The sequence below is a fragment of the Neovison vison genome, chromosome 2, assembly GCF_020171115.1.
Source record: "Neovison vison isolate M4711 chromosome 2, ASM_NN_V1, whole genome shotgun sequence".
Lineage (NCBI taxonomy): Eukaryota > Metazoa > Chordata > Mammalia > Carnivora > Mustelidae > Neogale > Neogale vison.
The window spans coordinates 81,344,801-81,357,433 of NC_058092.1; the positions used below are offsets into that span (position 1 = coordinate 81,344,801).

Here is a 12,633-nt window from a genome sequence, read left to right on the forward strand (position 1 = left end):
TTTTATTTATTTGAGAGAGAGAGACAGTGAGAGAGAGCATGAGCGAGGAGAAGGTCAGAGGGAGAAGCAGACTCCCCATGGAGCTGGGAGCCTGATGTGGGACTCGATCCCGGGACTCCAGGATCACGCCCTGAGCCGGAGGCAGTCGTTTAACCAACTGCGCCACCCAGGCGTCCCTAAATGAAACATTTTTGCCAAGGGAGGCTCAACATGTACTCCAAAGACCCCAGTTAAATGAGAGTCTTTCTGTGAGAAATATAAAATAGCCAGTATAATAAACACTTAACAAAAACTACCGTTTGAAAGGATGAGGAGTTTTTTTTTTCTTCTTCCAAATTGTTATTTATATTCTAGTTAGTTAATATATAGTGTAATACTTATTGCAGAAGTAGAATTTAGTGTTTCATCCCTTCACATAACACCCAGTGCTCTTCACAAGTGCCCTCCTTAATTCCCATCACCCATTTAGTCATTCTCCACTCACCTCCCTCCTTCAACCCAGAGTTTGTTCTCTCTCTCTCTCTTTTTTTTTTTTTCTCTGTCTGTAAGAGTCTGTTATGGTGGGGTGGCTGGGTGACTTAGTTAAGCATCTACCTTCGGCTCAGGTCATGATCTCAGGGTCCTGGGATTGAACTCCACAGTGAGCTCCGCATCTCCCTTTCCCTCTGCCCCACCCCTTGTTTGTGCACCTGTACACACACACTCTCTCTCTTCCTCTCTCTCTCTCAAATAAATCTTTAAAAAAGGGTTTGTTATGGTTTGCTTCCCTCTCTCTTTTTTTCTGCTTTCCCATATGTTCATCTGCTTTGTTTCCTAAGTTCCATATATGAGTGAATCATATGGTATTTGTCTTTCTTTAACTGACTTATTTTGCTTAGCATAATACACTCTAGCTCCATCCACATCGTTGCAAATGGCTAGATTTCATTCTTTTGATGCCTGAGTAATATTCCAGTGTGTGTGTGTGTGTGTGTGTGTGTGTGTGTGTCTGTACCACCTCTTCTTTATCCATTCATTGGTTGTTGGACATTTGGATGCTTTCCATAATTTGGCTATTATTGATAATGCTGCTGTAAACCTCAGGGTGCATGTGCCCCTTCAAATCAGTATCCATTATATTGTTTGGGTAAAAACTCAGTAATATAATTGCTGGGTCATAGGGTAGCTCTATTTTTAACTTTTTGAGCAACCTCCATGCTGTTTTCCAGAATGGCTGCACCAGCCTGTATTCCCACCAACAGTGTAAGAGGATTCCCCTTTGTCTGCATCCTCGCCAACATCGGTTGTTTCCTGTGTTGTTAATTTTAGCCCTACTGATAGGGATGAGGTGGTATCTCATCATGGTTTTGATTTCTATTTCCCTGATACCAAGTGATGTTGAGCATCTTTTAATGTGTCTGTTACCCATCTGTGTCATCTTTGGAAAAATGTCTATTCATGTCCTCTGCCCATTTCTTAACTGGATTATTTAGTTCTTTGGCTGTTGAGTTTGATAAGTTCTTTATAGATGTTGGATACTAGCCCTTTATCTGATACGTCATTTGCAAGTATCTTCTCCCATTCCATAGACTGCCTTTTAGTTTTGTTGATTGTTTCTTTCACTGTGCAGAAGCTTTTTATCTTGATGCAGTGCCAGTAGTTCATTACTGCTTTTGTTTCCCTTTCCTCTGGCGATGTGTTTAGTAAGAAGTTGCTACTGCCAAATCAAAGAGGTTGCTGCTTGTGTTCTCTTCTGGGATTTTGATGGTTTCCTGTCTCATGTTTAGGTCTCTGGTCCATTTTGAATTTACTTTTGTCTATGATATAAGAAAGTGGTCCAGTTTTCCCAACACTGTTTGTTGAAGAGACTATCCTTTTTCCATTGGATATGCTTTCCTGCTTCATCAAAGATTAGTTGACCATATAGTTGTTGGGGTACATTTCTGGGTTTTCTATTCTGTTCTATTGATGTATATGTGTTTTTGTGCCAGTGCCATACTGTCTTTTTTAATTAATTATTTTTTTATTAACATATAACGTATTATTTGTTTCGGGGTACAGGTCTGTGATTCATCAGTCTTATACAATTCACGGTGCTCACCATAGCATATATCTTCCCCAAACCCCCTCCACTCCAGCAACCCTCAGTTTGTTTCTTGAAATTAAGAATCTCTTACAGTACTGTACTTTTTAATGACTACAGCTTTGTAATATAACTCGAAGTCCAGAATCGTGATGCCTCCAGCTTTGCTTTTCTTTTTCAGGATTGTTTTGGCTATTCAGGGTCTTCTGTGGTTCCATACAGATTTTAGGATTGCTTGTTCTAGCTCTGTGAAAAATGCTGGTGGTATTTTGATAGGGATTGCATTAAATGGGTAGATTGCCTTGGGTAGTATAGGCATTTTAATAATGTTTGTTCTTCCACTAGGAATGAGGAATTTCTTAATGGTGACTTTTTTGAGTGTTTTTTTGTTAATGTACTGGTTAGCAGTTCATAAAATGGATAATGTTGTGTAATACCTACTATGTTTTATAATATACCTTTAGCAAACATTAATGAAACAAATGCACATTATAAGGTTGAATTTTAACCAAAGTAAATAAGTAGCTCATGTCCAGCCACCCTCCAGGACTAGCAGAGAACATAGAGAACCCTTCAGAGCAAACCATTCTCACATTGAAGATTAAACTGTCCACTCTTTTCTGGTTACTGGTTTCATTTTCTTCATTTATCTGCCCACCTGGCCTCCAGATCCCCATTTGCTTTAATCTTAGGAAAACATTTTCCCTTTTACATTTCATTTAGTGAATTATAATGATATTTAATTTATGTACAAAACTTTTATGTATTATTTGGTTAATATTAAACCTAGGCTAAAAGATCACAAATTAAATTTTTAATACCCTAAAACACATGTTGAATTAAAAAAAAAGTAAATGAGCAATAAATTTAATGGAATCTCACGGAGAAGAATTATAATATCAATATTTTTACTGAGCACACACACAAGAAAGAAAGAATGGGGAAAGAACTCATTACAGACACATGAGTTCTGTCAGAAGGGGCCCTGTGGGAGCCTGATTCTTATTACAAGGTCCTGGTTGGAGGGGAATGAAGTGGGGTTATTGCTAGTGTAGTCAATGACTTGGTTTTTCTCTAGTGAATTGGCTTCAGTAGGTGACTTTATTTCTTCACATTAGGCAGCTGGAAATATGTATTGATTCATTTCCTTTTCATTTGAGGGTCAGCTGTATCAAAGATGGAGCCATTTCTAGAAATGCTATATTTGCTGGATATGAGCAAATGCTTTAGTGTCTTTCTTTTGGTTTGAATGTTCCTAAGATTTTTAGGATCCAAATAAAGTTCAGTTCAGTGAGCTGGAAAACATATTTTGAATGAGTACATATGCATATTATATATATGCATATTGCTGTTCTTCTAACTCTACCCTTAAAACCTGAAGCTCTTTTATAAAAATCTTATATTTTAAAGATAAAAAGCCATGGTGGATTTTTGGTCCAAGGATGTGTGTGATTGCAGAATACTTTTTAAAAGTTAAATACTAATTAAAGCAGCAACAGTGGTATGGTTCTTTTCTAAGATGGTATTCTTCTTCCTAAGATTTTAATTTTGTTTTAAAATGTCATTTGTCTCACTGTACAATTAGTTTTTATAGTGTAATTATTTTTTGTTTTGCTATTGTAGTTAATCTTAGTTTTATTATTATTTTTGGCCTAATTGTTTCTTAGAAATTATCTAATGGACTCATTTCATAGATGAGGAAGTTGAAGCATAGAGAAATCAGGTGATTTTTCCTACATTTAATTAAAAATATTACTAAAAGAATACCTTCAGTTATAGTACTTGAAATGCCCTCTTAATGTTAAACTCTAAGACTTAGATAATGTTGAAAATCATGCTGTTAAATTTTCCTTCTAAAATTGATAATAGTGAGATATTTAGGATGGCTTTTCCCTTTTATTTTAAATACAAATACAAGATACATGACAAATAGCTAATAAAGACTTAAAAGTCCTTTAGTTTTTTTGTATTCTTATATTTGTGCGAAATTAAGATAAATTATTAAAAATATAAGCATGTATTCTTAAAATAAAAATTAATTTAGATTTCTTATGAGCAATTTAAAGCAATTGATGCCCATCTTTTTTTCTTAACAGGTTGAAGAAATATGGACACCAACACCAAACTGGTCTTCAACAGTGTTATTACCAGTTTTTTCACCTTTCAGCTTCTTTTCTACTTTATAAGTTTCTGGTTTTCAGCAAAAGTTTCTCCAGGTTTTAATAGTCTCAGCTATGAGAAGAAGATTGAATGGAACTCAAGGTAAAGCATATGAAAATGTAATTGATTTTAAAAAGTTAGTTTAATGAAATAAAATTTTTTCAAAGTATTCCCCCCCCCAAAATCTTTCATTTAAGATCTAATAAAATTGAAGGTCAGTTTTTTTTTTTAATTTGACCTTAGGAATAAAAGGAAAGTAAGTAGATAGATCTCATACAAGAAAATTATAAAAATTCTTCTCCTGAAAGATGTAAGGAAAAACTGAACTTTCTGGGGAGGCGTGGGAAGGTAAGGAAACTCCAGCTGACTGCAGAGGAGTCCTGTTTTGTGTTCTCCTCTGAAACGTTTATGATAACAAACACATGCTCTCTGGAAGTGATCACAGAAGTAAATGTTAGCTGGGTCTGTGAGCAGCCTCTATATGGTGTGGGCTGGCTTGGCCAGACTGAGGGCACTTACATGCTATACACCTGAGTATATGGTTAGCACATCTGTAACTCTGTTTTAATGAACTTTTCATTATAATTCAGAGGCCATCAGAACCTATTTCTTTGTTAAATTAAAAACTGCTTTTTAGATTTTTATTTAAAACAGAAGAAAAATAAATGGAAAACGAATAGTACCTTTAAGGGTATAGAAATCTATGGGAGTTTTAATGAGTTGGCTTGCAAATTTTTTGGGTGTGCAACTCATTAACCTTTCACAGTGTTTCAAACACAAAATGACTCTGGTTACTGCTTCATGTGCTTGTGAGCATTTCACCCGGATGTCACCGTGCTTTTGCACACTGCGGTGAATGGGAGCAGCTGTGGATGTATTTTTTTTGTTGTAATTTACTTGAAGTTAATGCTGACTATAAAATGAATTCAGCAGGTCTCTAAAATTGCTATAATTATTTTTCATTGCAATTTCCTTTGAGAATTAAGTTCTGCCAAATTCTAAGTATTTATTTGAGAATGGTCCTATCTGACTGGGAAGTGTCCTGTCTTTGAGCTGAATTGGTTTGCAGGCATGCACTTTTATAACTCAGACTGTGAATAAGACTTCAGTTGTTTCCTTTTGCACCTTACATTGATTTGTCTGGTTCATGCATGCTATAGCTCTTTTTACCCAAAAGTGGGAATTATTTCACCATGTAGTTTTGAAAAACAAGTTGTTTTTTTTTTTTTTTTTGGTCTGAAGAACAGTACTAAGATGTTGTTCACAAGTGAGATACAAACCATCATTTTTAAAAACCCTTTCTCAGATGCAGATAGGTAGAAGAGAGAAAGAGAAGGAAGGGGCGAGGAGTGGGATGGGGGACAGATTTTCTGAGAGTAAATTTTGAACTATTTTCATTTCCCTTTCACCATGGTCAGGGTAGGTAAGGGCATTTGAATCTTGGAGAGCAGCAAGCCAGAGGAATAAGGACGGTACAGAGAGATAGAGGCAAGATGAAAATGAAATGGAATGAAATTGAAAAATACTTTGCATTATTCAGTCTTATCACTGCCATTCTGCGGTGCACAGGATCGCTATTTAGGAAACCGAGTTCCTAGCTGAAAAAGGAGTCTGGGATTATAGAAGATTCATTACCCTATTTAAATGGCATTCTCTCTCTTTCTCTCTCAAATTTACTCCTGTTCCCACTCCAGCTTGGTTTACATGAGACTTAAGCTGTGAGGTGGAGTATAAAGAAAGAGAAAAGATGGGCTACTTTTTGAGTAAAATACATGTATATGTCTTGAAATCCTGCTTCCAGTCTTGAAACACCCAGATCAACACAACCCACATAATTCTTTTTTTTTTTTTTAAGATTTTATTTATTTATTTGACAGACAGAGATCACAAGTAGCTAGAGAAGCAGGCAGAGAGAGGGGGGGAAGCAGGCTCCCTGCCGAGCAGAGAGCCTGATATGGGGCTCAGTCCCAGGACCCCGAGGTCATGATCTAAGCCGAAGGCAGAGGCTTAACCCACTAAGCCACCCAAGCGCCCCAACCCATATAATTCTTACTAATAATCAGGAAAAAGTCTGAATAATGAGTGGTCTAAACCCTACTGCAGAAGAAGTACAGGAAGAAAAACAACTCACCAAAAAATTTACACCTGAGAGGTGACAGTTTAATTAAGCATAAGTGATAAATTACTGTACTAAATTGTTGCATTTTCAGGAAAAAAAACATATTTACAAGTATTATTTATATCTTATAATTAAAAAACACTTTCTTATATCCATTTGTTTTCCTATGGTATAGAAAGTCCTATTGTGTTAAAATACTCTTAATTTTAAAATCTGCTTCTCTAATTTTTAACTCTTGCCTGTTTGAGTTATATTATTTCTATTGGTAATACCCCTACTACATACGAATGATTAAATCAGTAACTTTAAATTGCTGTTCTACAATGGTCCTTATTTCCATTATCTCCCTGTCTTTTTATAAACATTTCTTTTTAACCTTCTTAGAAAAAAATATTTTCTTTTGGGTAGCATCTTGGTGTTTTATTTTGGACGGTAAGGAATCTACATCTTGCTTTGCCAAGAATCCAATTTTAAAGAATAGACTGTGAAATGTTTACTAAACAGAAGTCTCTGAACATAGAGACTTTTAATGCAGAAGAGTAGGTAAGCACAGGGTATTTGCTTTTCCTGATCCAAGTAAGATTTAACTTTTCTCTCATGAATTATATGCCATTTCCATCAGTTAAGGGCTTGTAATTCTTCCCATTTACCAGGTAACATTTCAAATACAAAGAGAATTTGAGGGCTGGGTATCAGGAACAAAAAGTTCTCATTTTTCCAAGGGGAAACTTTTTGATGTAAGTTTATTAAACACTAAAACAAGTCAGTGAGAGGGCGAGCTTTCTGCTTTCACAGACTTTTTGAATGGCAATAGAAAGCTGGTTGTATGATTTTTTAGATGGAATGTCTTACTTGACATAAAGGAACTTATATCCTTAAACAGCCATGTTTGGAATATAGGTACGTTTGGCATGAAAATTCCAGACTTGTAAGCCAGATAAATTGGGGTTAACTATTCACACTTCAAAATGATTCTTTGGTATTGCAAAGTATTCTTGTCAGTGCCTTTTAATTAGTGAGGATCTTTGAGCATTTAAATATTATTTGATTTAATATGATATATCTATTTAGGTCCACATCATCTGTTAGATCCAGCATATTGATTTTTCAAGTTACAGTAAGATTTTCTAGTATCAGACTTCATATTGGTTGATATATGTCACTGTCAAAGGTTTGGGATCATATTTTAGACAGAAATTTTTTACATCCTATTTATAAAAAAATTTTTGCTGTTCCTTCTTATCCTTTATTCTAATGAAGAGAAAAGAAACTTCATTACTTGTAAACTTTCTCATTGTGTAAGTAAATATATTGTATCCTGTGTACACTTCTTTAAGTAGCATATCAGAGAGCTTGGGTGTTGGTTGAATCCAGTAAATAACTAGCAAGATATGTTCACAGAAACTGATGTTTTCCATCTAAACCTTATTTCTTCTATAAAAGAAAACTCAGCCTGGATCTCGTGAACATTTTGCTTTCACTTGAGTGTTTCTTTTAAAAATAGATTTTCTGTACAAATTCATGGTTCTCAATTTTTCTATTTAGAAGTGGTTTCATAATAATGATAAAAAGAGACTAATAATAGCTGCTCTAGCTTTCTTATGGGTTGGTTACAGGAATCAAGTGCAGCAAGCATGTGAATGTGCATTTAACACTGAAATCTCCAAGGCAATACATTTTCATTTCACAATCCATTCAAATTCTGATTCAAGGCTATAGAATTGGTTAAGGTCAGTAGATGTGGAAGACACTCCTCACTGACTGGGACTGTCACTGACAGGAAACCAATGCTGCGGTGAGGCTGTTAGGGCTGGAGCTCGGAGCAGGGTGCTGGTTAGTGGACTTGCCGGTCGCCATCTGTCTATATCAAACGCTGTCAACTGCCTCACCAGATATACTTCTGCTTCTGCTTTGAACTTTTTTCTTCTTTAAGTGGGCTCCACACCCAGTGTGGAGCTCGACCGGGGGCTAGAACTCACGACCCTGAGATCAAGACCTGAGCTGAGATAGGGTGGGTTGCCCAATTGACTGAGCCCCACCAGGCGCCCCTGCTTTGGAATTTTTAACAAATAAGTGATTCCATAATTTTCTAGCAGAAAATTGTAGACCTGGGCATCCTTCTTGCTATTAGTTCCAAAGTAAAGTCATAGCCCTTGGATTTCTAAATGATATTTTTGTATTATACTCTTAGATATACTCCATTCCTATATTTAAATGCTTCCAGATTTAACTTCTTCAAAATGTTAAATGTCTTGCCAGAATTAAAGTTTATTGCAAAGAATCTAAAATCTTTGTATGTATTTTGTTTCATTTCAGGGTGGGATCTACATGCCATTCTTTGGTGGTTGGGCTTTTCGGCCTATACATTTTGTTTTTTGATGAGGTTGCAAAGGCTGATCCACTCTGGTAAGCTGTTTCTTTCCAATATAGTCCATTTGATTTATGTTTTGATATTAATTATTAATAAGAACATCTCCTACTTCAAAATGGAAAATATATTGATGGTGCATGGTTTATTAAAATGCTTGTGTTCAGACATACTTCAGCAAGGTGCAATAAAAGGATTTATTTTAGATTTGAATACAAATAATGAAGGCCACTTTGTACTAGTATCCCAATTGTTGCCCAGGACAGGGAGAATATGATGATAATGTATATATTTATACTGAGTTAGTGAGTAAAACCAAGTTGTCGTAACCACTGTTCTGAGCAAAAATGAGTTAACTGTTGAGCAGGATAGTCAGCTTGGATAATAATCTAAAGACTCAATCTTGTGTTGAACCCATCATTTGTATAAAAGGTATAAAAATGAGGATTATAGATGTCCATGTAAGAGGAAGTTAGTACCGCTTAAGAAGATTTGAAATACTAATAATAACAATGTTCAGCAATAATAGATAATTTCTAAGATGACTCTTTTTGAAAATTTTAAATGTCATTTCAATGGCAGAGATATTGCAAACTGTATTTCCAGGCCTTATATGAGAAGGCTTAGTTCGGCTTAGTTTGAGAGATAAGGTATGTTTTCAGAAAGCACTGCATAAGAATGTAGTAGATGTGGGCTTTGGGGATGTGGGACAATGTAATTTTGACCATTTTTTTTGCAGTAATGCCATTTTGATAAATATGGAATTATGCCCACTAGAATTCTACCAGTATTGGTAAATTTTGGTATTTATCAAATAAATACCAAATTTATTTGGTAGGAATAGGTATTTTTCAAAGTGAATCAATTTAGTGAATTTAATTCCATGATGAGGTTTTTTATGTAATCTACCGAAACCATTTCTAAGTTTTTTCTCCTAATTTTATTGTTATAATGATGGTCAACAGAACCCGTTCTTTTGGGAGATAAATTTTATGACAAAGATTTACTTCACTGGTCTATTTTTGTCCTTATCAGACTTTTACATAGGATAATTTTTGATCTTTTTACATTTTCTTTGGTCCTGCAGTTTATTCCAGGTTCTGTTTTCCTGGGTCATATTTGAAGATCAAAATTTGTAAAGAAGATAGGACTTCTGCTAAACCTTTCCATTTGCAGTTTAGCTGTTATCAGATTAATTTTGTTTTCATTTCACCAGTAGTTTACATTATAAACCAGATATAAGACTGATAGTTTGTATTTGTTTTTTGGAGTAAAGACAGTTATTAGGGCAAATTGTAGGGACTTGATATTGTATACATGTTGAAATCGCAGGTTTAAACTGTCCTGTTCCTGCCATTTTCCAGTTATATGACAATAGACAGATCTCTCCAGTCATCAGTAAAGTGATACTCACCAGTATATTGCTTCAAGATCAGGGGCAGGCTGGATGATTTCTTGAGTATTTGAATCTCTGATTTAGAAAAAGGAATAAAAACAAAAACAAAACGAGCCAGCATCTGGAAATCTATTTGAATCTTTTCACAAATAAATCCTTTGAGAACACATTTATAAAATGTTATCTTTTGGTAAAATTATTTATATAAACTTTTAGCTAATATAAGAAATTATGATTATTTGTGTAGTTAGAAGTGTATCAAGCTAACCCAGGGTGTGGTACAAATGACAATTTACTGTTCAAGAATCTATAGAAATCATTTTAATTATGTTTCTCAATAGAAAAAAAAATGTAGCTGTCATCTGTAACCCATGTGCTAAAAAAAGGGAATCTTTTTTTTTTTTTTTAAATATTTATAGGGGTGATTCATCGCTTGTGAAAGTGAATATCTCTATTGCTACAGGCTACCTCATTTCTGGTATGTGATATGTGGCCACTGTCTGTTTCTTTTTACAGTTCTCATGGGATTTTACGAAGAATACCTAGTCTATGCTTTCAGTTTATTTATTTGTGAAGTCACTTGTAGGACCCATAAGAGGAAGATTTATCTGCTGTGATGGTAGAACATGAAATATTTTTCCCGTTGGCTGTTTGGTTCTCTTTGACGGTAGAGCAGCGGAGTGGGGCCTCAGTAAGGCCTGAATGTTTTTTTTTTTTTTTACTAGCAATGGTCTATTTTTTGCCCTAAACTGTCTCTCAGGTGGAATTCCTGGGAAGCTAATGAGGTTTAAGCATCAAGGTTTCTCTCACTTGCAAGGGCCCTTGAAATGGGTTCCTCTGCTTGCCGTTTTATATTGTTTGGGGGAAGTTCGCAAAGGGAAGCTGTTTGAGCCATAATCAGTTAAGATCATGGACTCTTTCTACTCCATGTTTCCCTCTGTCATATTTCTCCTCCTGTGGGATGGGGTTGAAATAGCCTTTTATACTATGAGATAAAGGGGAAATTAAGTGAGAATATACGATTCGAACTTTTTGAAGAGACATTCTAGACCATCTCTGTAAGGCAAGAGAAAAAGAACAGACCCTTGATTTGGACATTTTATATAGGGAACCCTATTTTATAATTTTCAAATTCAATAGATAACTGCAAAATCCAAATAAAAATAATGGGATATGAAACCAAAGTGATAAAGATGAGTGATGGATGCAATAGAAAATTTTCTGCTATCAAGAAGTGAATTGTAACAAAAGATTAAATTATACCAAAACACAGTAATTCATTAGGAGGAAGAAATAAATTTTGAATTAAAATAATGAATAGGTGATTAGATTATCTAATGGCCCATTTACAAGAAGAGTGAATCATGTGAATACACTGGAAAAAGATTTGCTTGTTTGGTACAAAATGCTGTCATGGACAAGGATGACACACAATTTATTCCGTTATCACGTTCACCTGACACAATTTATACTACACCTCATGGATTGCTTCATGAACATTGTCTGTTCAGAGAGTAGTGACCACTCAAAGTCTTGTATGGAAGAAGCTTGATAAAGGTTTCCCCAAATAAGATCATAATCTGAAGCACTTAAAAATAAGAATTATGAACTGAAACTGACTTCTCTAAACCAAGCTGAATGAAGAGTGAATTCTTTTTATTCTCTCTATGGAAAATATTACAAGGTCATTATCATAGAAATTGGTGACCAGTGTATGGCCAAAATACGTTGGGAAAATGTATCTAGAGAGGTCTGTCATGCAGTCAGTTACTAATAGTGTTATATTTTCTTGATTTCCACTGTACTTGATTTGTACTGATTGTTTTCTCCATAAAATTGGTAATCTGATTACTTTTTTAAATAGTCACATCTGGTTTTATATCAGTAGTTTTCATTTTTTTTATATATACAAGAAGGTTCTCATATAAGCTCCAATCCCATAAAACCTGAATCCTCTCTTGGTTTCCACCCATGATAGCCATTTGCCTCCATGTCTAACTTTCACATTTAGCCATTTGGTAAAGAACATAGTTGTGTTAACATTTTGAGAAGCTTGTTTTGTTAAACATTCTGTTTTGTTAAGGGAAAAGTATTTTCTGAATCATGGTGTTTATATTTGGGATCTTTTAAGGAGAAACTGAGACCTTGACCTCTTGCTTTGCATATCTTTTTAATAGTTTTAGTTCTTGTTTTTGTTTTTATTGCTATTTTGAATTAATATTTAATCATATCCCTTGTTAATTTTTAAATACTGTTTGTTGTATTTGTGTTATAAATAAGTTGGCCATTTGCACCCTTTCTGCAACCATCTTATCTGTGTGAATTGTTGTAGTCACAAACATCAGTAATTTCAGCCTATTTAAAAATTATTTGTATTCAATAACATTTCCATTTTATTTAACCCTGGTAAGTTATTAATTTGTACTTTCAACGAATATATTACCTGTGTGGTGGGCACTGTGCTGGATTAGCACACGTGGTCCTCACCCTGGGGAGGTCACAGTCGTGTGGGAACAGATACCTTACAA

At 34.9% G+C, this 12,633-nt stretch overlaps 1 protein-coding gene across 6 annotated transcripts in view; it reads left to right on the forward strand.

Moving 5' to 3' along the window:
* LOC122900220 (TLC domain-containing protein 4-like) overlaps positions 1-12,633 on the forward strand; it is a 92,327-nt gene that overhangs the window by 46,630 nt on the left and 33,064 nt on the right. For 5 of the 6 annotated variants that reach the window (XM_044238726.1, XM_044238727.1, XM_044238725.1 and 2 more), the window contains exons 2-4: positions 4,159-4,324; positions 8,658-8,747; positions 10,525-10,583. In XM_044238726.1, the coding sequence (XP_044094661.1) occupies positions 4,170-4,324; positions 8,658-8,747; positions 10,525-10,583 (304 nt within the window). In that variant the 5' untranslated portion in view covers positions 4,159-4,169. Of the gene's footprint in view, positions 1-3,767; positions 3,786-4,158; positions 4,325-8,657; positions 8,748-10,524; positions 10,584-12,633 lie in introns of those variants that run through there. The other variant, XM_044238730.1, reaches the window with a different exon arrangement.